The 27,841-nt window shown below is 37.7% G+C and overlaps 1 protein-coding gene across 2 annotated transcripts in view; it reads left to right on the top strand.

Moving 5' to 3' along the window:
• The window catches only part of LOC136844943 (uncharacterized), a 96,012-nt gene that overhangs the window by 21,713 nt on the left and 46,458 nt on the right, over positions 1-27,841 (top strand). For both annotated transcript variants that reach the window (XM_067114349.1, XM_067114350.1), the window contains exons 5-11: positions 102-1,629; positions 2,690-3,280; positions 3,382-3,501; positions 14,793-15,053; positions 15,197-15,304; positions 22,163-22,273; positions 22,442-22,568. In XM_067114349.1, the coding sequence (XP_066970450.1) occupies positions 102-1,629; positions 2,690-3,280; positions 3,382-3,501; positions 14,793-15,053; positions 15,197-15,304; positions 22,163-22,273; positions 22,442-22,568 (2,846 nt within the window). The remainder of the gene's footprint in view (positions 1-101; positions 1,630-2,689; positions 3,281-3,381; positions 3,502-14,792; positions 15,054-15,196; positions 15,305-22,162; positions 22,274-22,441; positions 22,569-27,841) is intronic.

The following is a 27,841-nucleotide window of genomic DNA, read 5'->3' as shown; positions in this document are numbered from 1 at the left end:
ACATGAAATCCATCATATTAGATGCTGTACTCATGCCTTGTTATTACTTTCTTGTTACTTTGAAGTTTTAACTTGCTTATACTGATCCTCTCTCTTTCTAGGTTAAGGTGGTATATGAAGATAACCTGAGCTCTGAAACAGTGATCTACAATATACAGAAGCACAGAAAAGAATTTGGAAAGAATACTTTGTGGATACTCCTGGCAGGTGTTTATACCTTTATTGATGATGAAAAAGCAACAAATTGCAAGAATTGCAAAGAACCCTTAAGGATTATCAAACTCAATTACAACCACATGTTAGATTACTTGCTGCAGTTGTGCCGTGTAACGTGTGACACTGTTCAATATCGTTTAGGGTCAGAGGGGTTGATCACAGTTGTTCCCCCTTTACCAGCCCTTTTGGCACTTACAGACAAATATAATACCCATAAAAAGTTGCATGATGCTGCAGAGGGTTATAACCTCATTGCAACCAAGAGCAGTTATGAGAGGATGCGGAAGAAATACAATGCATTTTGTAGGTCATGGACAGAAAGTGCTTGTGAGAGAAACAAATCGTGGATAAGTGTTGAAGCCTTTAAGGAGTATATGAACAGAGGAGAGGCAAATTTGTTTCCTATGTTTTCTAAAGATAGGTATGAGATTAGATTGAAGAACTGGTTTGAGGCAATGGAGAAGTTCATTAATTTGGTTTTGGAAACCACATTCCCAGGCGTGAGGGTAATTGAAAGTCTTTCCACATCTCCTACAGTGGACTCCACAAAAGAAGAACCTCCTCCTCCAAGTGACCCTGAGACTGAGGATAAGTTCAACAAAGTTGTTGTTGTAGGAAATACAGCATTTACAAAGGATCTGCAAGAGTTAACAAAAGACCTGAATATTGTGCATTTGAATGAAAACATAGATTTTGATGAAGATGGTTTGGACTTCCTAAATGAACTACAGAACAAACATCCAAGTAAAACACTATGGGTTGTTCTGTCTGGAGTGTCAGAAGTTGCAGAGCCTGTTGACTCAGGGCCACCAAAATGTCAGATATTGAAGTGTAGTGAACCTATTCCAGTTTTTGTCACAAAGAATGACAAACTAGGTGACCCAGATTTTAAGGATATGGAAATTGATCGAATGGTTAATATGATAGTGAAAGAAGCCTTTGACTTTGCCACACTTGCTATAAAGAAATTGAAGGAAGGGTCAGGTATATTCTTAGCTCCTATTATGCCTTTGTGTGCAATTTGGTCTGGCCATGCCACTTCACATAGTCATGATGCTCTTCATAGGATGTACAAACGAGATCCTAATGTCCCCCATTTCATCGGGGGTTCCAGTGTTTGGATTAAGAGTGCCAAAGCTTTAGAGAATAAATGGTTAAACAAGATTATCGGTAGCTTAAAGAGAGACTCATATCCCTGTGAACTTATGAAGCAGTACAAACAAGAGAAACCTCCAGTTTTAGAGTATGTGGAAGACGTTACTGTCCCTCAAGTGAAAAACGTGCAAAAGGCTTGGTCTAAAATGATGGCTAAAATGCTCCGACATTATTTGGTGGGCAGTGAAACAAAAGCTGTGTCGGAACCAGTTGTGAAACCAGTTCCTGTTGAAGCCCCTGTTACTCTTCATAGCCAGGGTGAGCATTGTCATTTTTATTTTTAATGTGATGTTATGAAATGAGTAGTTCTTTGTTTGGGTGCAGCTAGTGTCCTTTCATGCATTTCTTATTTTAGAGTAAGAATGGCTTATGCTGACTTTAGTGTGCAATAAGACGGCCAAGTAATTTATTTTTGAATATGTAATAGCAGTCAGTAGACCATATTTAGAACATTGACGCTAATACAAAAGTAACAAGCAATTACAGTTGCATGTAGAACAGGCAGCAGTGGAAAATTAAATTTTCGGCTGTGCAAAACCCTTGCTTCTTCATACCTCCTCGATCCATATGCAACAGAGGTTGATAGTTGCCACCTAGGCCTATCAGCGTACCTCATTGCCACCAATTCCGTTTGTGTTTTCTTTTTATCGGTTTTCCAGCTGGCACTAGAAGAATTATCCATAAGTTAAGACTGCAGGTATTTTACCTATGAAAAATGCAAATTGATTAAAAAAAACTCATATTTCATGAAGGTCTTAAGGTTTTATAATTTTTACAAAAGTAGGTATAACAAAAAAATGTAAAAGTGAAGCATGAACGTCATAAACAAAAAAAATGCATGTGTATTTATATAAGTTCTGTACCTGGATAATTTATTTTACATTTGTTTCAGTAATATTTAACTTTACATTTAGTTGTTCTTTTTTTTCTCTGTTGACCAACTTGTATTAATATAATGTAAAGGGTTAAGTTTCTCTCTCTCTCTCTCTCTCTCTCTCTCTCTCTCTCTCTCTCTCTCTCTCTCTCTCTCTCTCATATACCTGTACCATTACCTATTTCAGTAATACAGGCATTCCCCAGTTATCAGGAGGGTTCTGTTCTGACAGTATGATGAAAACCAAAAATCAGCAATTATTGGTGCCGAAAATCAGCAATTTTCAGTTATTGGCGCTGATAAGTGGAAATTGGCGATTTTCGGTGCTAGACAAGCCCTGTAAAACTGGATCGCCAATAGCAGAGCCCGCCAATAACCAGGGACTGCCTGTATCTCTCTCTCTCTCTTTATTGTGTTTTATCGTATTGAATTGATTCCTTGCAGGAGCTGACTTCGGACCCCCTGGTGTAGATAGCACAGAGGCTGTTGTACTTTTGGATCCTCAAACCCAGGTGAATGGGGTAACCCCTGGTGTGATACCAGAAACGTTCCCTCATAGTGCTGCTCCAGTTAGATATTCAGAAATATTGCTTAGTCCTCAGTTCCCAGCACTCCCAGCACAACCTCTTCCAGTTGTTTTAGCTGCTCCTCAGCCTGTTACAGCTTTTCAGGGTGCCATTGCCTATCCAGGACATACTCAACAAGGCATTGCGTTTCAAGGGTTTCAAGGTACCCAATCCCAGGATCCCTACTTTACTGGTTGGACAGCCCCAGTCAACCCAACCATAGCAGCAGCATCAATGCCCACCTTTGTGCCTACAGTTTCAGTGGCACCAGTGTCTGAAGCATCAGCTGCTGTTGCAGGGAGTTGCACCATCCAAGCACCACCAAAATTGAAAACAGCAATGAAAGGTCACCTTGTTATTCAAAATGTGGAGACTGATATGAATGAGAGTCAAGCTAGAATGCTCTTGCAGGAATTTGGAGAGCTGGGAGAAATGAAATGGCCTCTAAACCAAAAGGATCAGCCTGCACGTAAGTAATTAAAAGTCAGTTGGAGATGTTTATTGTGTTTTATATTGACACTGATAAAATATTGAAATGTTTCAAGACTTAAATAAAGACTTTATTTTTAGGATTTCTCATGATCAATTACAAGCAACGAAAACATGCTGAGAGAGCTGAACGCATTCTCAATTATCTCAAAGTTTTTGGTGACAATTCCCTGGTGAAACTGATTGGCGGAGATAAAAAAGGTATGGCAATCATGTTAATATGATTTTTATTTTGTTTCTTATGTTCTTTGTTATTTTTGAAGTTGATGTAAAATTGAATTGATGTGTAATGTGTTGATATCCAACCATTACAATTAGAGAAACTGGTTTGGAAGGCACAGCATTTGGAGATAAACGGGAAAAAGTATATTGCACATGCTATAGATGAAATATATTTACTTTTGTTTTAATATTATGGTGGGAATGTTAAAGATGGACCATGAATATTTTTTTTTTTTGGGGGGGTGTTCACAAAATTAAAAAACTAAGTTGCACCTGTTATGATGTCTGTGGGGTTACCATTATCAGAGTGCCTGCCACGGCAGACTATAGACTATTGAATAATTGTTGCAGTGTGCCTTTAGTCAGTGCTGCGTTGATTTTTGTGAATTACTGTAGTTTATTTGGCTTCCTCCCATGTAACTATCCTTAGGTTTTATATATGACACTTACCAAGTAATGACATAGCTATAGTTTCTACTTTAAATGGCAGCTTAAGAATTGAAAATTTGCGGTACAGCTCTTTTGTTTTGGTGCAGGTAAGTGCCACGCCCACTTTTAGTGAAGAATAGGTACAACGTAGCTAAAGAGCACAGTTTGTTTCTGCCGTTGATGACCAAACATCGGTCATTCAGCATCGGTAGTTTCACTGGATGGGTTGGTTGTCTTTTGAAGGATTTGGTGATGTATTCTTTCATTTGGTAGCCTCTGAGTTATATTTTCATAGCTTAGCTTGGCCTTTTTTCAATTTTTTGGACTATTATGTCAGACAAGTGTGACCAGTAACCGGTATTGCAACAAAGGCTGTAATACTAGGTTGACTTCATTTAAATATGACGAACATTCTATTTGTTTTCAGTACCGTGAACAAGTATGTTCCCCCGACTTGACTTGTGAGGAGTGTAAGGATTGGGCCATAAGTAATGGAAAGTGTTGACCAATCATTGTATAAGTTAGTTCAAGGGAGGTTTGGGGTTTTGCCCACGAGTAGTTGCTTCCTCAGTCGAGCCTGTTGCTGGTCCCAGGTATTGACAGACATCCACTGGAAAGGCGTCTTACGGATCTCCCAAATTCAGTCCTTGTCAGACTTCCCTGCATCAGGGAGGAGGCAAACCGTAAGTCCAAGGGAGGTCGTTGGGGTTTGCCCACGAGTAGTTCCTTCCTCAGCCGAACCTGTTGCTATTTCCCAGGTTTTGGCAACCAAACGCTTGAAATGTGGCCAATTGGATCACACCTTATCTTCCAGTGGTTCAGATTCCGAACCCAAAGGACACGGTCGACATTTTCAGGAGTCTTCTAGACCTTTGAAGAGGCATGTTTCAGATGTGCTTCCAGTGGCACCTCGCCGGCACCTTAAGGATCAAGAGCCCTCTTGCTGCTGTTGGGACAACAGAGAGCTCTCCTAGGCTCACAAATGCCAGTTGGGGATCAAGAGCCCTCTTACTGCTATTGGAACAACAGAGAGCTCTCTTAGGCTCACAAATGCCAATTGGCTCATAAATGCACTTTGGGATCTCCCTCTTCCATTGGGTCCGAGCTCCCAGTGGCTTGTAAGCCTGCTGTAGGTTCAGTTCACACTGTACACAGATACCCAAGGCCGTACCTTTTTCACCTGTCCTGTTGCGTGAAGTCTGCAAGCACATCGGCACCCTAAGACTCCTCTTTGCTTCCCATTCACCAATGTTTGGACAACATCCTGGAACTGTTGAAGAACCCTCTTTGAAACCAGAAGAACCACAGCAAGATTTGGAGCTTTCTGCTGTATCTTCAGCAGAGGCAGAACTTGAACCAGAACAGCCTTCATCAGCTTACGGCTCATTATTGAATTACTTTCTGTTCTGCTTCCCGACATTTCTCCACTGCAGCCCCTTCTTCCTCGCGATCAGCGTTCTTGTTACATCAATCCTCTAATACCACTAGACTCCCGTAGATGGCCCTCTCTATTTCGTCCAAGAAAGCGTCGTCGGGGATTGGCTCTTGGCTGTCTGAGGAGAGGGAGTTGGGGAAAGCTGTACTTTGTTCTCCTCCTCGGTTTTCCTGTTCACCTCCTCAGTTTTCCAAAAGGAGGTATGTATTCTATACAACCGGGGAAGCTCCTTCCCTAGGAGTTTCTGCTATGTACATACGTGCAGACTGGCTCGGAGTCCTGTCGTGTGCGGACAAGGCAATTCAGGATGGGGTACAGGAGTTAGCTGCTAGTTTTTCGTCATGTATACTGAAGAAAAGAGACGTGGTGTTCTTTCACCACTAAAGGAGTGACACTGTTCCAGAGATCTGCTCTTCCTTTTGCTCATCTGGACAGTACCAGCCTTTTTTCCTCTAATGACATTAGAGTGAGTAACTATGGAATTGCAAAAGGCTACTCACGACTTGCTTGTGCAGTTGTCCAAGCGAACAATGGAATCTAACCAAACACCTGCTGTTTCATTTAATCCTCAGCCTCTCTCCTCTCCAGGCACAGCCCTTTCGAGGTAACAGAGGGGATCCGAGATCAGTTTGCCCTGTCAGCAAGAAGTCCTCTTCTAGACCAGTCTTAGAAAGTGAGACTTCGGTCCTCCATCTACTCTACTCTATTGTTCTGTCAAGAACCCTTTACTTCCTCTCTCCAAGAATGCTATCTCTTTGTTTTTGAGGGAGGTTATTGTAGAGTTTCACTTGAGAATTGAGGAGAATAATTTACTGTTGTTAAAGGTAAAGCACATGAAGTACGGGCAGTAGCCACTTCGTTGGCTTTTTAACGCCATCTCTCTCTAGCTACCATAATCCAAGCAACTTATTTGAAGTGTCGCTCAGTCTTCGCCAACTATTATCTTCGTGCTGTTGAAACTGTGTTCGAGGACTACAGTACACTGGGTCCATTCTCTGCGCCTGACGTGGCACTAGGGAATGAGGGGTAGGAGTGATTCTCCTATTTCTCTGTCTCCTAGCCTTGATTAAGGTTGTTGAGATTTTGGGAAGACCGGGGTACTTAGTACATGGACTACCCTGTAATCTTTGTTTTTAATGGATGGGTAATATATTTTTTAAATGGTGTACAGATAATATAGTTTTATGGTCGTGTGTTAGTCAATGTCTATTTTTTGCCCAGGGCAATGGCAATTATTGTGTTTAAGCTTTGTCAAGTCATAGCAGCACTCCCTGACCACAAAGCTCCCACTGAAGTCGGGACAATCCTGACACTACCGGTCATGTCCCTACGGGTCAAGATGAGCAGTGACCACAATGCTCTAGCTTTTCTTTTCTATTTCCAATGCATTTCTTTACAATATTTTTGGAGTAGCACATGTCCATTCTTCTGACCTCCTATCAATGTGGGATTAAGCTTTGTAATTATTTGGTAAGTGTCATATATAAAAATATTTTTATAATAAAATAAGGTTTTATATATACTTATCAACTAATTACATGAACATGGTCATAGAGCACAAACGAACTGAGCTCTTTAGCTACGTTGTACCTATTCTTCCCTGAAAGTGGGCGGGGCACTTACCTGCACCAAAACAAAAGAGCGCTACCGCGAATTTTCAATTCTTAAGCTGCCGTTTAAAGTAGAAACTGTATTTATGTAATTACTTGGTAAGTGTATATAAAACCTTAATTTATTATAAAAATGTCATTTTCATTGAAACAGATTCCCTCAGGTAGCTCTAGTGAGAGGTTCGAAGTGCATGGTGTTCCTCTTTCCCTGGTATTTCCTCCAGTTGCATTGTACTTAACCCTTAAGCTGCGTCAATCTGCATTTGGAATTTCCCCCATAAATGCCATTTGCAATTTCCCCCATAAATTTGTAAAACTTTATAAAAAAAAAAATGCTCCAATTGGCTTCATATTTCTTTTGCTATAAGAGACACTATTTTTTCCATATCTGACTTTTTTTTTTTTTTTTTTTTTTTTTTTTTTTCAGTAATGAAAAATGCTAAGTGTTAGAGAAAAATGGTCAAAAATAGCAAAAAATAAAGCAAAAAACCTTAGGTGGGCATTATTCATAATTCTTGACCCAGCATATTTTGGGGGAAGCTAAATCTAAAGAAAATTTGTGTGGAACAAATTTGCAACCATCTCTTGATAAATAACTCAATACAAAAATTATTTTTCTTTGGTGAAATAGATACCTTTTATGAAAAATATTTTGAGATTTTGTAGTGTTGAAAGACTGGAAAAGAACCTACAATGTAGCTTTTGTTTATGCAGCACAACTTTTATTATATGAAAATAAAAGAGAATCTCTTTATATGATGTTAAGGCATAGGAATGAAGTAGAACAGTATTCAGAGTATTATATAGAAAAAAATTACATTTTATGTACTTTCATCTATGAGACTCATATACAAATGAAATAGGAATTTTCATTCAGAAAACTCTCAAAACAAAATTTCAACTAACTACTGGTTTTGCATAGCGTATTACATTCACAGATCTTTTTGTACTTGCTTATAGTATGGTAAATTCTGCACTGCCCTTTTCTGTTCAAGCAGCAGTCACTGCTTCTTATACTGCAAACAATACAATCAGGCATGTGATATTTGTCTGCCAGTTGAGCCATGAAATGTCTGCCTGTGAGTGTTTGATATGGTAATTCAAGTCTCCTCTTGCCAGTCATTGGCATTTTTGAATAACCTTCCAACAGTCCATATCTACCTGTTCTCCAAATTTTCTCTTGACTTAGTTTTTTATTCAGATTTTGAATACCATAAGCTATTTTTTGCATCCACTAAGACCACTTCTGTAACAAAATGCCGTATAACCTGGTACCATTTCTTCTTCCTCTGACTCCTCTGACTAAAATTATATGTTGCACACAGTTGATCAAACCTGTCCACCCCTCCTTATATTTATTATAATAAGCTTGAACAGATGGTTTATGTATAATTCTGTAACTTTTTTTTTTTTTTTTTTGTAATAAGCTTGAACAGATGGTTTATGTTAATTCTGGAACTTTTTCTTCTTCTTCTTCTTCTTTTTTCTTTTTATTCTTCTTCTTCTTCTTCTTCTTCTTCTTCTTCTTCTTCTTCTTCTTCTTCTTTCTTCTTCTTCTTCTTCTTCTTCTTCTTCTTCTTCTTCTTCTTCTTCTTCACTTTAATCACTAACAGCTGACAACATGTTCTTTGCTTCCTCTGCTACCATTGTATTTTTCATTATTTGTCCACATTATTGAAATTCTCCTTTTTTCATTTTAGCTCTCCCCATTTCCTTGGGCAGACCCTTTCTATTTACAGAAATAGTGCCACAAGCACCCACACCTCTCTCCCTTAGCTTACTAAAAAGCTCTACACTTGTGTAAAAGTTATCCACAAAGAGTATCTGGCCTTTATTTTCAAACCCTTCTATTAATGTTAGTACCTAACCCACTTTCACTAGGGTGTTGATTAACTTTTTCTCGCCTGTATATACATTGGAATGCATCACAAAGGGACCAAACTTTTATCCCCCATCTTGTTGGTTTTGAAGGTAAATCCTTTTTGAAATACAACCTGCGTTTGAATTTCAGCATGGTCTCATCAATAGCTATTTCTTTATTACTTCTGTAAATTTTTGTATACAAATTTTGAACAATATTTAGAATTGGCCTCACCTTATAAAGTCTGTCATTACTTTTGTGTGCATCATTGTCTGCAAAATGCAAAAAAAGCACATACCAATTGGTACCTGTCTCTAGTGAACACCTCACTAAAACCTGATGTCTTTGATAACCAAAAAGGATTGCAAAGTATGATGCTAAAGTTGCTTTCTACACAATGCCCATCATTATTTGTACTGCAACAAATGCTTTGATTTCTACTGTTATTGGATGCCAATTATTGTACCTGGATCTGCACTGTAATGGATGCCTCATACTTATCATCATCTCAGCATATTATTTGTTTCCATAACCACATGATCAAATATTTCTTGAGGGAAACAAGTTTCAAAAAACACTAATAGGGAGTAAGATTTCTATGCCCTCTACACCAGGATTACCTGTAAAATCTGTAATTTCATCTAATTTTGGGGGGTTTACTGAAGCATATTCCACTTTATGTCAATCCACAGTACTTTGGTAATTACTAGTGGTTGGAATTGCAATATCCTCCTCTTGTGAAACCATATTTTCAATGATATCTTCTGCCTCATCAGTATCTTCTTCACTGTCCCCTTCCCATAAGTCAGTCATTTCCTCAAATGCACCCTCAATTTCATTGTCAGATGCTCTTATTTCTTCAAGTTCCTTCTTGTGTTTTTAAAATTCTTGATTACTTTCTTAAAGGATTCATGATTATCTAAAATTCAAAATGAACTAGAATTAAATAAAATAAAGGGGGGGGGAAACTTTCCTAGATAATAAGCACAAAACCATATAAACTTACAAATTACAAGATAGGAGTTACTGTTTGATCAGTGGTAACGAACTATTGATCAAACAGTAACTCTTGTTCAAAATTTTCCAAGCTGAAAACCAACCTAACCTACACAGCAAGCATACATATTTGTGTGGTGATACAAAAACAAATAAAAACAATCATCATCTTGGATAAAGATTTAAAAATAAAACAGAAAACCAAAAGTAATCTAACTTACACAGCTGTGCTTGTGAAGCAAAAACATGACAGGAAATACAATAACAAATAATAATGACTGGTTATGAGAGTTTAGTTTACACTGCTCAATCAGTACTAACTTTTCAACTTTTCCCAAATAAACTTGCCAAGTCAGTCAGTACTCATTTTTCATTTCCCAAGCAATGTGCACGAAGCCTAGCTGGCCTAAACACCGCATTTTTTATTTCCAGAACAATGCCCACAAAGTCAGTCTCTCTCTCTCTCTCTCTCTCTCTCTCTCTCTCTCTCTCTCTCTCTCTCTCTCTCTCTCTCTCTCTCTCTCTCTCTCTCTCTCTCTCTCTCTCTCTCTCTCTCTCTCTCTCTCTCTCTCTCTCTCTCTCTCTCTCTCTCAAACTAGCATTTATAGTTTATAGAGAGTAAATAGACAAAATACAATTTATTTCTTGTCCAGCTGAGCGATAAACACTGAAGGTCTCTTTGTTGTTACAATTTCGGGATGCCACCGACAGATGGTGCTAGATATCGACTTCAAGTTTTCTCTAATTGTAAATAAAAGAAAGTGGACTTGCAATTTTAAAGGCAAACATTTTTCTATGGTGGTAAACCAGAGTTGATGCCTGTGCTTCCACTACAGTTCTCTCTTGTCACTCACAGGCAACAGACGCACCCAAAGGGTTAACATAGTTTCTGTTACAATCTCTCATAACTTTCTCATTTATTTTTAGGAAGGCAGCCCCCTTGGAAACATGTTCCATTAGTAGTTATGGCTGCACCAGTAAAGTTTAATTCATATTAAAGTGTTTATATTTTTCAAATGTTTTCCATTTCTGTAGGGGAAAGATCACTTTTCTTAGAGGAAAGATCACATAATAATTATTCTCTATTCATGTCATTAAATATGGCCATTAATGTTTTGCTAAGTTTGACATGGCGTGCTTTCAGTGAGTTAGTGACTGAATTAAAGAGTAGTTCTATGGTTGTGTTGATACAGTGGAAGTAGGCATGAAGTGGGTTTTTTTTCCTACTTTGGTGATTCTCTGTTGGTGGTTGTTAATTGACTGGCATCTCTCCCATGTGAACTAGGTAAGTGATTATGAAGGGCCATGGTTCTTTGCAGAAATCTTGATCACCAACCAAGACACCCTGAAGAACCAGACCTGCAGACTACCCTGATCCAACCGAGGTAGTCTTGGTTGGTGATATAATTTCCGTGAAATGTTATTGCTGTGGGTATATTGATTTTTGTAGATAGGAGTGGCTCCTGTGTTACATTGAAGGAGGGCTTTTCTTTTAAAATATTGAGTGCTTTTAGGAGCATAGATGGTAGCTGTCCTGTGCTCTGTTGATAACCACCTGATGGTTAACAACTTGGCCTCACCTGTGTGTGATGCCTTTAGAGAAACTAATGTGGTCTACCAGTTCAGATTCTGTTTCACTGGATGGCCTGGTGCCTGTATTGGGATGACCATGATGCATCTCTCAGAGAATTTCATGTTATATTCAAGAGGGCACCTTCAGAAGGCACTGTACTGACAGTATTAGAGTTACCACCCATCAAGTTAATACCTGTCATCAACAACATACGGGACATAAAAATGTCAGAGAACCACATGAGCAGTATTAAAACCCACTACATGCCTGCCACCTCAAGATCAGTACAACAAAAAATGGCTTGTTAAATTCAGTATGTCATGGACTTTTACTGTACCTCCATCCATATTCTCTTTCTTCTAACTTACTTTCTACCCTCTCCTAACAATTGTTTAATGGTTCAACTGCGCGACTTTCCTCCTATTACACCTTTTTACTGTCAGTTTTCGGTTCGGCACTGAATGGCATCGTAGGTCCCTTGCTTGGCCTTTGGCCTAAATTCTGTATTCTGTTCTGTCCAAGATTTTGGGGGGGAGGGTTTGATCAGAAGGCTGTGCACTATGGGAGGGGAGCAGCAGTAAGACTGTTTACAGAAGATTCACACAGAGAAAGTGTTTTGGGTGGTGGGTCGCCAGGGAAGGAGTTTCCCTGGCTGGTAGGAGGGTGGGAATGTAGTGTTGGATGGGTCGAGAGGGGTTGGCAGGCGTTTGGCTTTGTTTGATTTTTTGTATTTTATGGTTTTTACATATATGCTTTTTCCATGTTTTATGAAAGGATATCCATGCTTTACTGTAACTTGTAATGAAATAATCAAGCACGACGCAAAGAGAAAGTGAGGAAGAAGAGCAACTCATGCTGCGTAGGTTAAAGCTTACAACTCGCTCAAGCACACTATCCTCCTTTTTAAATTTTCTTTTTTCTTTTTTATTTATTTATTTTTTTTTACAATATTCCCATTTTTGTTTGAATATGTTTTCAATTTTTATTTTTATGGTTTGTCATTATCTTGGCACAAAAGAGATGTAAAAACAAAATTTAGAACCCAAAAGAGAGAGAAACACATTCAATATCCCCCAGCTCATGCAGTTATACATATGCACACTTCTTCCCTTTGGTTGAGGGAAGGGGAGAAGAGTTACAAATAACTCGTCTTGCCAACATCTGTTGAAGAAACGGTGGGGATCCGTTCCAGCTCCCTGCCTTTAACGGCACTAACAGCGCTATAACTTGAGTTATGGTGCCGTAACTTGATTTTACATTTACTTACATCGCTGTAGGCACCATTAACTTATGCCTATTCTCGCCGTTAGCTGAAAAAGCAGCGTAAGCTCGAATCGCCATAAGTTGAGGATGCACATACTTGAATGCATGTTTTTGCTAGTAAGTACAGGTATATTTATACCCTGTACCCCTTAAACTACTGTAAAACACTTACAACTTCTTATTTACCAGTTAACTGTGTAATTTAATATTTCAAATAAAATTATACCTTAAATTATCATACTAAAATAATTTGATATTTCAAATAAAAATAACCCAAATCATTATCCCAAAACACCCAAAGTCATCTTACATTACTTACCTAAAATTCTTACTCTTAAGTATTTACACCCCTAAAGCACTTATAACAATGATTAATGAATTTTAGAATAATAATAATGTAAACACAGCAAAATATATGTAAAGTGTTTAATGAAAATTAAGTAAAACTTTTTTACAAATTAAATGTCTTACAGAAATGTGACAACTAATCACATTTGTCATTTTTCTCATAATTTTGAAGTTGCTCCGTTTTCCATTTTGCTATAAAGTATGCTTATATAAACAAACAGTACCCATTAAGTAAGGTAAGTTATTATTAATGTGTTATGCGTCACTGACAGCATATCTCAGTCAGCCACATCACATATCACACTGCCTTCAACAGAGTAACACATCCTACGTCTTTCAAGGCTGGTGAGCTACTAAAATTGGTTGGAAATTCCCTTCCCTCTTATACAAATTGGAGGAACATCAGTTGGTAACACTATGTGCTACATTAGTGGTAAATGGCAACTTTTTTTGTAAGACAAAGACAGTCTGGCGAGGACAACAACTTCCACCACCCACTACACTTCTGGCATACATTGATAAACAACTGATTTCTTTTTGCTTGAACCTATTTACCCCCCATAATGAGCAATTTAAAGCGAAATAAAAATATTTTGCCTGAAGAGAGATTATCACTACTTGTTTCAGAGAATGATGATGACTACAATTAAAAAGGAAATAACAGTGCCTTTTCCATAATCAGCACAAAATTCTCTCTTTCTCTCTCACAAACTTTTTGTGGATTTTTTAAACCAAGTCATGGAGCATGTTGTAACAGTAACAAACAGATTTTCCACCCAGTTTCTAGATGAATATATAGAAAGTTTGCCTACAATATCAAGTGCTCTGAAATGGTATGATACAAATGAAAATGAAATGAAACAATTCATTAATCTACCGGCTCTGTTTCATGCATATAATCTTTAGGATATAAAAATGCAAGATAATGTAAAGTGAAATTACAGTGTGCTATAAGCATAAACATGTATTCATGTGTGTGATGCACTTTCTTCCTCACTCAAACTCCCAGCATTCCTTTTGAATCCTGACTCGAAAAAAGAGTTCGGCGCTCAATCTGGAGGCGAAACCCGTCATATTGATGTTTCCATTTTTCCGATATATCCAAAAGTATGATATGCCACAGTCCATTATACAACCCTTTTCATCCCCAAAACATGATTATGTCGTATGTAATCCCACCATCTTGTTAAATAAAAGTACAAACAATAAAACTAGGCAAATTTCATTTTTGGTAGATTTTACTCTATGTTACTAAGCTGCCCAAGCAAAAAATTTCCAGATTGGATCATTATCCATGGAAAAGTCTGGATGGATGAAGGTGGCTGAAAAGAGTTTGGAGATTAGGACCAGGTGCTTTAAGATGAGAGATAGATTTACTTTTTAGGGATATGTTCAGGTCACATCAAATGGAATTTTTTTAAGAGCTGTTTGGGAATCAAATGCTGATATAGTGATTATTTCTGCTGGCTTGACTAGTGCTTTTCAGCCTCTTGATGTCTCATTTAAATGCTTTAAAGACATAATAGAGAAGAAATGGAATGAATGTATGTTAGAATGAGAGAAAAATTTATGAAGGAAGGGGAATTAAAACCTCCAGATTTGCCACTACTCTGTTTTGTGGGTAAAAGAAGCATAGAATGAGATTACTGCAGATTTTATAACTAAGCATGTTATGAATGCCAAATATCAAATGCTTTGAATGTAAGTGAAGATGATACTTTATACCCAGAATTTTAATAATTGTTTGAATTCCAGAAGGTGCAACCAAACTTGAGAGTGAAGATTTGGAGCTGCTGCTGAGTATTCATGATGTCTTGAACAGAATTAAAAAGGAGAGCAAAATGAACAAGGTACAGCAGGTTCCTGTAATGGCTGATAATGTAGGGCCAATTCAAGTTCCTGTAACACCTGTACTCACCATAGTCGTGAGCAATTTCACAGACATTGTGCCAGTGAAGGATATTAATGAGATGTTTGTGGAATTGGGAGCTTGTGGCCAGGGTGTCCTCATACAAAGTAAGCCATGAATTTGAGTCTTGAAGTTCTTCATGCTGATATGTGATATGAAATGTAATTCATTTTATAGATTTTTGGTCTGTAGGTGTTGATATTGTAATTTTTCTGTTTTTGAAGCCAGCAACATGAGTTTTTATTTTCAGATGCTCTCCACTTCACCTTTAAAGGAGATTCAGCAGTGGTAAACTTATTGTCAGGTTTTCGGTTTCCTGATAAGAAGATGGAAATAATTGTTAAAGCCTCTACTAATGGTGAGTACTGTAATTCACACTTTCAAAGGCTTTAAATTGAGAAAATACTGGAGGGCGTTTTATGATTAGTTATGGCCATTCAAGATTTAGTGTTAGGTTTATGTTAATATGTTGTTATCAGGTGTTAATCATAGTATGGTCTCTCAGGATAAATGCTTTTATGGTAGTACTTGACCTAAAAATATTTGAATAACTTACCATCCATGTGAGAAAATGGAGAGATATCATGTAGGGTTAGCGATACTTAAACTGAAAATTGCTGATAATTATGGTATTAAATGGCGTTTGTGGCATTGTAAGTGGCAATGCCACTTATTGCCAATGATAAACAGCTTACCGACGCCGATAAACCGCTTACTAATACCAGTGAACCACTTACCGACACCAATAAACCGCTTACTGACGCTAAAAATCGCTTACTGTCACTGAAAATCTGGTTAACAACGTTATTATTGTCGACGATAAACAGCTTACCGACGCCAATAAACCGCTTACTGGTACCAGTGAACCACTTACTGACACCAATAAACCGCTTACTGATGCTGAAAATCTGGTTAACAACGTTGTTAGCCAAGAGCCATAAAGCCGGATTGTTGTTAACCGAGGACTGCCTGTAAATAAATTAAAGGCAAACGTGTTACAACAGTGCTTACAATACTGGCATTTGAGAAGTACATAATCAATAGCTGGAGAATACAGGAAAAGGTCATCCTCCAAGTCCATTTCCTTTGTTGATCTGTTAGACACATGCTGCAGGTCTGATCTCATGGGGAGTGGCAAAAATGACAATGATCTGGGGATAAAGAGCTCCTGTGCATGTGGTCAAGGTTAGGTCAGAGATGAAAAAGGGAACTGTGAAAACTTCTTCACTTAGAGAAATCATGTATGTTTGTTTGCCCAACAAAGGACTACTGACAAAAGCACCGTTGGACCACCCAGTGCAAGAATATTGTAGTCATTTCCTGGGATATGATCTCCATTAAGAAACCTAGCAGCAGTGTGATGGCTGTCATCAAGTAGAATGGTGACTTTCCTGAACAATAGTCCTGCATCATGTTTACGGACTGCTGAAGAATGGTAAACCTTAGGTTGTAGCAGGGGGAGGAAAGGATGGCATATTTATATAGGCAAATACCAGGGATGAAACAAATCATTCCCCCCCCACATCTGCAAACATCATTAAAAACTGTTTGGCTGCCCTGCACACGAGTCTATCTCAATGTCAACATAGATGAATTCAGTGATGTTTAAGTTTGAGTGTTGGACAGAAGAATTCAACATAGATGAATTCAGTGATGTTTAAGTTTGAGTGTTGGACAGAAGAACTTTCTTCCCTGATTACTTTGTAACCAGCATAAGGAAGAATATCACCAGTTAGATAGAAGAATATCACTAACTGCAACAGAATTAAGTCGTGACCCATTTCAAACAGCACTCCGTGATGGCCATACATAGGCCCATGTTCATGTAATTCTTTTTATTTTAATATGGAATGTTATTTTTTTTATGACAGTCTCTTTTCTCACTAATGGTTTTATGACAGTCTCTTTTTCTCACTAATGGAGACTCTTTGCAGGTCTAATGCAGTGAGAGGGATCACCCTGATGTGAGAATTTGGCTGTATTGTCAGGAAGTGCAATTGGCAAAGAATGTGAGAACTCGGAAAGTTGTTGGTTTGAGTGCACCTCCCTACTTTGCTCAGATGGGGCTGTAGAGCTAGGATAAGCGTAGACTGTTAACCACTGGTTGTGAAATAACAGCTGTTTTGTGCAAAACTGCTGGTGGATAATTCTTCAATAATCTGGATTAACAGAGCAAACGGGCCATCCCATAATGGTGGAATCTGGATTAAGGGCGAGTAAAAAAAAAAAAACTAGGGGTGTTCAAGGAAAGCTTCGTACCCTTCCTCACATAACCTTGTCAATACTACACAACTGGATACACTCAAGATGATAAACAACCCCCATCACATTTTAAACCGAAAACTTCATGCAAAAGGGAATTGCCTGCCTTTTTTCCCCATACTTGCAACTTAATATACTGCATAAATACATTTTGAAAAATCTCTCACAATACTCCATAGGTGTAGCAGTGTAATCACATAAAAATCTATCTCATTCTTTCTTCCCTCTCTTTTTAAGTATCATTATGCCATTTCAATTTTTAGGAAGGCCATGTCAGCTGTGAAATACAATAAAATATGCAATACAAGTAGACATAATAAAATACTGAAAAGTACGATATGCACTGTAGTCCATGTATTTGTTGATTTTCTAGAGTAGGTATCTAATTTTTCGTACAGTATTTTGTTTTCTACAAATCTTACAAACCTCTAATCCAAATCCTTATAGGCTATGTGAGTATGCAGGCAATTATACATATAACACTATAGAACTGTTATTTATTAAGAAAGGCAAACAAAATTCTATGAAATCCCTACTCTGTCCAAAATACATCATATAACCTAAATGAGCTTAGGCTATTGAAATTCTTGGTTGATAACTGAGATAAGTAATGTGTTACACTAACACAGGTATATTAATGTACTTTTTCTAAGGTACATTAACTTTTTCAATACTTTGAGAAAATGATACATAATGCAAGGAAGAAAAAGTAATCAGATAGATGTTCATATGATGCTGACAGAACTGCAATTTACATTTATTCAATCAGATCTGAAACCAGATACTCCTTTCTTTGCTTATCCCTTTACCAACTCCACTGTCCCCTCCTATTAAGAGGTCAAATGAAGAACTTGACACCATTCACGAGATACACCGTCCAAGGGGGAAGGGGGGATCATCTGCCCCATCCCCCCTGTACCTGGTGATCAGCCTCAGCTGGGATAAAAGGGAGAATGTGACCCTCTGGGTGGAAAGTTCATTATACAGAATATGGCATAGATAGACAATTAACACTGAAAGGACACGATGTCTGCTGAAATTCAACAGTTCAGGGAGCTGGAGGCTTTCAAACTGCAGGAGATGGAGAAGCCAATCTTTTAACTTCAGAGACAGAAAAGGTATCCAAGGGGTTGGGTTGGCTGTTTGAAGCTCTGGAGGTCAGATAAAGACACAAGACCAGAGAGATTTTGAAGTGGCATCATCTTCATTATGCTGCTCAGGCCATGCATGTAAGGCTAAGTCTTGGTCTGGAGGTGAATTTAAAGTTCAGAATACAGGTATGAATGAACATGTATCCTAGCCAATTTAAAACAGTAAGACCACCCCAACAGAACTGACACTCAAGAGACAGAACTTTGTGAATGGGTGGCTAGCGTATTTTTGGCATGGTCCTCAGGCATTACGAAAGAGTGATCAACGTGAGAGAAACACCCTTGAAATGTGAAAAATTCCCTGAGGTCTGCTGATGAATGTATAAGGAGGCACATGTTGTGACCATAAACCATAATGCTTGACCAAGTATTGGAGCAAATCGTTCTTCAGGATGGCTAAGATGGACTTCACCGCAGGAATGTTACATCATTGAGTCTAGGAATCTGCAAAGAGAGCTTTTTCATTAAGCTTAAAAAAGCACTTCAGGCTGAAAATATTCTAGTACATCCAATCCACCACCTTAGTAATGCAAGTTGTCTTGTGTGGGGCATGGATGCTCAGAGGTTTCCTTGTCAGAATTCTCTACCAATTACAATCTGTCCTGTGAGGCAACAAACCCCCCTCCCTTTTTTTTTTTTTTTTTTTTCTTTCTTGAAGGGGGTCTAATTACTGTGAGTACTTGAAGGCCTTGAGTTATTGAAAGTACCAAATGGTGTGGTCCCCAGCAGTGATCAGTGTCAATATTCTGCCAGCCAACAATCCTGGTGTAGGGAGTACTGCATGAATGCCTGGCAAAGTTAAGCTTCTCTTATGAAGGATGATTCATTGGAGGATTGAGCCAAAGCATTGCCCAATGCCTCACATGCACAGTTTGCAAGATATGAATCTGCAGGTGCAAGAACTAAAATGCCTGTTGCAATTAACTCTTAAACACCTACTGGACGTATCATACGTCGACTAAAATTGTCTGTTGGGTGCCAAGTGGACGTACCGTATGTCGACTACACAAAATTTCAACCTTTGGTCAACTTTGACTCGACCGAAATGGTCGAAAAACGCAATTGTAAGCTAAAACTCTTACATTCTAGTAATATTCAATCATGTACCTTCATTTTGCAACAAATTGAAAGTCTCTAGCACAATATTTCGATTTATGGTGAATTTTTTGAAAAAAACTTTTTCCTTACGCCCGTGAAACTTCGGCCAAATTTTCAGAAATTCTTTGGTCATTTTGTCGTAATTTTTGCACTGTTTTATATTAGCCATTACATAAAGTTTTATATATGAAAATGTGCGCAGTTTCATGTAAATACAGCAAAATACAACCCATGGTTGTAGCTTTTATCAGTTTGGAAATATTTTCATATAAACCCCACGATAACTGCCAAAATTTCAACCTTCGGTCAACTTTGACTTCGACCAGAAATGGTAAAAATGAATTATAAGCTAAAACTCTTACATTCTAGTAATATTCAATCATGTACCTTCATTTTGCAACAAACTGGAAGCCTCTAGCACAATATTTCGATTTATGGTGAATCTCTGAAAAAAAAAAAAAAAACTTTTCCCTTACGTCTTCGCTCGGTAACTCGGCCGAACATCTCAGAAATTCTTTCGTCACGTTGTCGTAATGTTTGCATCGTTTTACATTAGTCGTTACATAAACTTTTATATATGAAAATGTGTGCAATTTCATGTAGAATACAACAGCAAATAGCTCATGGTTGTAGCTTTTATCAGTTTTGAAATATTTTCACATAAATCCACGATAACTGCCAAAATTTCAACCTTCGGTCAAATTTAACTCGACCGAAATGGTAAAAAATGCAATTGTGCTAAAAACTCTTACATTCTAGTAATATTCAATCATTTACCTTCATTTTGCAATAAATTGGAAGTCTCTAGCACAATATTTCGATTTATGGTGAATTTTTTAAAAAAAACTTTCCGTACATCCGTGCCAGAAATTCTTTCGTCACGTTGTCGTAATGTTTACACCGTTTTATATTAGTCGTTACATAAAGTTTTATATATGGAAATGTGCGCAATTTCATGTAGAATACAACGGAAAATAACTCATGGTTGTAGCTTTTATCAGTTTTGAAATATTTTCATATAAATCACGATAACTGCAAAAATTTCAACCTTCGGTCAACTTTAACTTCGACCCGAAATGGTAAAAAAACGCAATTATAAGCTAAAACTCTTACATTCTAGTAATATTCAATCATGTACCTTCATTTTTCAACAAACAGGAAGTCTCTAGCACAATATTTCGATTTATGGTGAATTTCTGAAAAAAAAAAAAAAAAAAAAAAAAAAAAACTTACGTCTGCGCGGTAACTCGGCCGAACATCTCAGAAATTCTTTCATCACGTTGTCGTAATGTTAGCATCATTTTACATTAGTCGTTACATAAACTTTTTTTATATGAAAATGTGTGCAATTTCATGTAGAATACAGCAGAAAATAACTCATGGTTGTAGCTTTTATCAGTTTTGAAATATTTTCACATAAATCACGATAACTCTTACATTCTAGTAATATTCAATCATTTACCTTCATTTTGCAATAAATTGGAAGTCTCTAGCACAATATTTGGATTTATGGTGAATTTTTGAAGAAAAAAAACATTTTCCTTACGTCCGTGCAGTAACTCGGCCGAACATCTCTGAAATTCTTTCGTCACGTTGTCGTAATGTTTGCACCGTTTTATATTAGTCGTTACATAAACTTTTATATATGAAAATGTGTGCAATTTCATGTAGAATACAACAGAAAATAACTCATGATTGTAGCTTTTATCAGTTTTGAAATATTTTCATGTAAATCACGATAAATAGAAAAAATTCGACCTTCGGTCAACTTTAACTCGACCAAAATGGTCAAAAACTGCAATTGTAAGCTAAAACACTTACAGTCTAGTAATATTCAATCAATTACCTTAATTTTTCAACAAACGGGAAGTCTGTAGCACAATATTTTGATTTATGGTGAATTTTTGAAAAAAAAAACATTTTTTTACGTCCGCACGTTACAAATTCATGCATCATTTTGTGATAATATTTTCTCTGTGTTGCTTTGATCAATTTACAATTTTTTATATACCAAAATCATCGCAATTTAGTGTACAATACAAAGAAAAAGAAAATAACGCGTTAGCTTTAACCATTTTGCTCACAGCGATTTGTATAAAATTATATATGAAAATGTTTTTTGCGCCGTCATATATTTCAATATTTATATATGATAATGATAGATATTTTTTTCATTTCTGATGGTTGCATACTAAACTTTAGGCAGTGATGAAAAAATGGAGCCAAAAATGAACTCTTAATCTTAGAAACTAAGCGTGCTGTGATTTTTTGAAAAAAACTTTTTTTCAGCTTCGGCGCTAACTCCCGAGCGCCACCAGCATATGGTAGACGTTTTTGTAAATAGAGGCTCGGCTTTAGAGGGTTAAGATAATTAGGACATTTATGAGTAAAGTTTGCAGTAAAAAGTTTTTCATATAAAGCCATCAATCTTTTGCAGCACCCATCTCAACTGATCTTGCAGTTGCATACTAAGTCTACATGAATGGTACCAAGGTGGTGTTGGTGCTGCAACATGTTACTCTTCTTTTTTTTCATAGTAACTGATGCAGAGTCTGGAAATCATTGCATACTAAATTTATTTAGGTATAATGTGGTCGGTGGGATTGTTGTAAAAATATTTTTATTCATTAGTTATGTCCAAAATAGTTTGGACATGATTTTTTTAATGGGAAATGCCCTTTTAATTCTGATTCTAATTTCTGCAGAAATAAAACCTACCAATAAAGCTGTCAAGGAAGCAAAAGCCAAGATTGAAGAACCTCTGTCGAAGTTGATGAAAAAAATTGGAGATGTCTTGAAAGAAGAGATAGATGATGGTGAGTTTTCAGGTGTTCTTTGGCAATATATTGACTTGTATTCTTCATTTTTATTTATATTTGTTTTATGTAAGGTCTGTTTCACCAGTATCACATTATTTTTTGATGCAAGCTTATTTTTCTCCACCTTTTTTGTCATTATTAGTTTATTATAATGTTTAATTACAGAGATGAATGTTTACACATTCAAGACACGCTTATGCAGATATGGAGATGGATGTAAAGCAAAAGATCTCTGTCCTAAATTCCATGATGCTGGAGATCGACGTAGGTGCCTGATCCTTCATAGATACAGGTATTTATTGAGAATTTGAATTTTGTAGAGGAAAAAGGAGCATTAGGACCAGATAATGAACCTTCATACGGCTGTAACCAAACCATTTTCTGGAGTTTCTTGAGAGCAATTTTGCTTAAGGCTTGAAATTTTTTTCAAATTTTCAAGTTCTTCAGTGGTTGGATTACAAACCAAAAAACTTTGCTAAAATGGCAGGAGCTTGTACAAATAATGTCTTTACAAGTTCCTATGAACTTTTAAAGAAGACAATCACCATGGTATTGTATTTTTATCCATCTTGTTGAAAGTGTAAAAGAAGTTGGTTATGCATATGTGGTGTTCTGAAATTAGTGGGAAATAAAAATTATTTTTATTGTTCTTTTCCATATTTCAGAGAAATGAGGTGTATGTTATTTTTATCTCTTATGAGTGCCCCTTTTTGTTACTGAATTTTAAGGAGTACTTGCAAAATTCCAATGCCATAGCTGGGCTAAGGTGGCTATTACTACAGTGTTAAAGGTTGAAGTTGGTTTAATATTATAGTGTTGGCAAAGAGAGTAAATGGCAGACTTTTTTATGTGCTGTACATTCTGAACTTCTGATCTTGCTGATATTGTACTCTCAAAAAGTTGAAGACTTCTTTGGATTCTCTTAGTGGGATGTATAAGATGAAAGAAGTATCAGTCCTGTCTGTTACACACACACACACACACACACACACACACACACACACACACACACACACACACACACACACACACACACACACACACACACACACACACACACACACACACACACACACACACACACACACACACACACACACACACACACACACACACACACACACTCTCTCTCTCTCTCTCTCTCTCTCTCTCTCTCTCTCTCTCTCTCTCTCTCTCTCTCTCTCTCTCTCTCTCTCTCTCTCTCTCTCTCTCTCTCTCTCTAAAACATGTTGGCACACACTCAGAATGAGAGTAATACAGTTGGGATCATCTAAGGCATGGTATACATTAAAAGAAAATGCCCTGTTTTTTGTAATTGCATTGCCATTGTTGTCTAGCTTTCTGGTTTTAATAATTGAAAATAAGTATCAATTTGCAACTAATTTTTCATTCTATTACCCATTTCACCCATTCCATTTATTACATGGGACTTAATGGTTTTGATATAACTTTTATAATAAGCCTCTTAGACCCAACTGCACTTGGGCTTTACTATCTATCCATATTTGAATGAGGGGTTGGCCTCTACTTAGGCCTTCGGAGAGGATGGGATTGGAGTGGTTTAGAGTTTTTGCCTTCTGAAGCTCTTCGGTCATCATTTGAGAGGCTGGAAAGAAACTTGAGTATTTGGCAAAAATGATTGTAGTTAGTAAACTGAAATTACCAGTGAAGGTGGTTGTACTCGGATAAAAAGAAACTGAATGGTAGCATCCAGGAAGTTGCATCAGTTGTATGTTACTTTCTTCTTAGGGAAGATTGGTTAAGGAACGTTTTGTTTCACCCACGATATTTTTGTCTCAGATGCTGAAAACTAAACTATAAAGTTTAGAAGGGTTATATTTGGCTCAAGCAACTGATAGTTTCATTGTTGCCACCCTTAGTTCATTCTAATTATCATCTTATTTTGTTTCCAATTTTTATATTTTCATGGAGTAACATTTCAAATTATATAATTCATAAAAAAAATTTTGTGAATGTTATTATTGACTGTATGTTATACGATATTGTTTGTATGGTTGTTGGCTATACGATATTGTTTGTATGGTTGTTGGCTTTGAAAACAGGATTGTTCAGTATGCCGATGATGCAACACTTGTGCATGTATTAGAGTTTCCACGTATGAGAAACGACACTGACCTGAGTCTCAGAAGTGACATGGAGTGGATTAGTGAATGGTGTCGTTGATTAGCAGATCATGTACAGATTTTTCACACCATCCTTCCTTCAGGTGCAAGTTATTCCTCCTGTTACACCTTCAGAACCTTTTTATTTTGGATGGATCTTACCTGCTGTTAAAGATAGCTTAAATCTCCTTGCCGATAGGCGAGTCAGCATTCAAACAAAAGAATGACTGTCTAGTACATCTGTTCTCCACCAGGTGTGTTTTGAGTGTTTTAGCTCGTCAGAATTCTCCTTGCCGCAGTTGGTTATAGGCACTTGTTGGTATTTCATGGCTGTTTGCTGCTATCATGATACTCTACATTTATTCTTCTTAGGATGCCTCTGCTGGAATCAAGGCTAAGAACATCAGGTGCTGTAGGAATGATTACTCTGCTAGCAGGATGTTGATTTTTTAGGAGATACACAGTGTTTGTGCTGGCTTCAATGTTATAAAGTGTGACTTGACTATAGATGTGAGAAAGTAGGGGTTTTTGAAGGACTTTCTGCTCAAGTTCTTTAGTATAGGAAGAGAAGGGAAGCAGATAGATCGTGAAAGCAACTAGTTAGGTCAGGTCACCAACCCGCCATCTCTCCCCCTTCTCCAGGCTTTTCCTTTTGCTAATGCTTTAGTTAGTAGTGAGACTTCATCTTTAGTTCCGCCTTCCACTTCCCATTCAGTTCAGGAAAAGAGTATTGAAAATTCAGAACAGAACATAAACTTTATTTTGGTCAGTACAGGGTTTGTCTTAATTGGTTAAGGAACCGATCCAGGTCCCCCTTAGTATGCAATCATTTTTGCATTCCCTCATAAGTGGTAAGGTGTCGGTGCCCTCGCCTGTCTGTAGCCCAAGCCTAGGACTGGCCTGCAACATTGGAAGAGTCCGCTGCCAGGGGACCCAGTCGGTTCTTGGGGCGATTTGGTTCTGTGCCCTCTGTCATCTGCCTCTCCGTTTTTCATTCTCTGGGTCTCGTATAATACATTAGCTAAAAGATTATCTTGGTAAAATAATCTTCACTAAGCATGCAACTTCTGCTGCCACTGGCACCGAGTATGAAGTTGTTAGCACTGATAGGACCAATTATATACAGGCAGTCCTCTGGTTACAACGGGTTCAGCTTACGACGCTTTTTAATTATATTGATCAGAAATTATTTCCCGGTTTACGATGCTGATGCGACGGAAGAAATATGGCTCCAAAACGGCAGAATAATAATAAAAATTTGGAGGAATTTTTGATGAAAAACTCAATAAAAATGCAGGTAACTTCGTTTTCAAGACACCCAAAGGATTAAAAGTAAGGTTTTCTTAAGATTTTTGAGGATGTCTTGGCTTACGATGATTTTTGGCTAATGATGCAACACAGGAATGGAACCACTGTTGTAAACCAGGGACTGCTTGTAGGTATAGACAGTTTTTTTAATCGTAATGTGTCTGTAGCGAGTTTTACATGTTCTGATGTTATGTTGACTCAGTCGAAAGATTAACCAATCTCTTCGTCTTGTGCTCATTCTAAATCCTTGTCTACTAGCCTATTCCTCTTTCTCTGTTGAAATGCACTTGTTCATTCTTTGCATGCTGCTTCTTCAGCTGTTGGCGAATCTTTTACTTCTGCCTCAGTTAATTTTTCTGTTTGCAAATCTACCATGTTTATAGTATCTGCTGTTGTTTCCAAGCTAGATATTATTGTTGCTACATATGTTTCTAAGGATGTGTTGTATGGGAATGCTCTCAAGTCTGCATTCGGATGAGGTAGAAGAGTCATTGTAACTCCTCTTCCCACCGACTCCCAACATTTCCCATTTTCTTTTACTCAGCTGAGTCTCTTCATTCTGTGTTTCCGTCGCCCTTTCATCTGGTTGTGGTTGTGATGCAGGCACTAGGTAGCTGTCGCCTATCTCCCTCTAGGGAAAGGAGATTTAGAATCGGAGGATCTCAGTCAGTTTGATCAGCGTTTACTGTACCGTTGTGTTTTGCCGTATCCTCATTTAGTTGAGGAAAGAGACGACATAGAGAATAGTCTCTGTTTTCAAGTATTTTGGCACCCTTTAAGTATTTGGAGAAAGAGAACACAAGCTTTCTCCTTCAATTATAGTGCGTTTCATAAGTTTTCTTGTACTCAGGCACGCCAAGCTCCCTTTAAGTCTGGCAGGGATTGTCTTCTGGAATTTTATGAAGTTCTGGAGCACCGCCACTTGCAGTATAGGCGCTTAAACTGGTTTCAGTAGAAGATCAGTTTTTCTATCTTTTTCCTGTGAAGAGACAAACTCGAGACTGAGAAGTGATTTGGACTTGCTGAAACGGAGTCTCAATGTAGAATTTTTTAGTTTTTATCTTTTATTGAACTTTGCTCAGTACAGTATTATTGCCTCTTCCTTGTGGCAGCTTTAGAGGTTGAGGTGCCAGCTTAGTGTGTTTGTGGAGTCAGCTTAGGGAGTATGTGAAGCCAGCTCTGTTTTTGGCGCCAGCCGAAGTTTAGCGAGGAAGAGCATTAGCATTGAACTTGTGCATGCAAACTTGTTTCCAGTGCTGCAGGCAAATGGTCTCAAGGTTTTTCTTACTCAGTTTGGAAGAAGTGAGAACACTCATGCTCCTATCTGTAATAAAGGCTTATGTTGCACAGGTTGAGGCAGTAAGGGAAGATATATTAGTACAAGTCTTATTTTATACCTTTCAGGGATAAGTTCAGCCTTCAGGTTCTGGTAGATGGCCAGTTGCAGGCCTCCTGGTGTGCTTCAAGAAACTTAGGAGCAGGATTTTACTTGGTTGAGGCACTGAAGGAGATTTATGATTCGTGTTAGGTTACCTTCCACTGGTTTAGTTTTCTACAGATGTTCCTTTGTCTTCTCAAGCAGAAGTCTCTCATTCTTCAGCAGAAGGTTGTAAATTAGAGAGAATGAAATGGACCAGGCAGTAATTCACTGGGATTTTACCTCTGACTTTTTCCTAGTTCCATAAGCAACTGGAAATTAGTGCCTAGTGTTGGACACACTGAGACTGAATAACTTTGTGTCTGTCCCCATGCTTTTTTATTTTTCTAACATGGTTTTAGTGACTTTCCAAAAGAACGATCAGATGGTTTGGTGGATGTTCAGGAGACATTTTTCTCATACCAGTACATCCTTAGTCATGCAGGTCTTTTGAGGTGTATTTACAGAGGAGGTATTGCTGTTCAGGGTGCTTTGGGCTTATGTACACCGCCTCTATAAGTGTTCACGGAATTTGTTGCCCAAAGGTGGATGGTGTCAACTTCTAGGAGCAAAAAATCTTTTCTGTTGAGTCACTGGTTCAAGTTGACCAACTCTGTCGACAGTGTTCCAAAGGCCAAAAATCTGTTGCTTCACTTGGCTCAGTCTCTGTGCATTATGATTTTCAGTCGACTTCCCTAAATCCTCATTATTATCTAG

This window comes from Macrobrachium rosenbergii, chromosome 13, assembly GCF_040412425.1.
Source record: "Macrobrachium rosenbergii isolate ZJJX-2024 chromosome 13, ASM4041242v1, whole genome shotgun sequence".
Classification (NCBI taxonomy): Eukaryota; Metazoa; Arthropoda; class Malacostraca; order Decapoda; family Palaemonidae; genus Macrobrachium; species Macrobrachium rosenbergii.
The sequence above is the reverse complement of the archived record's forward strand: the minus strand, read 5'-3'. Positions and strand labels throughout refer to the sequence as shown.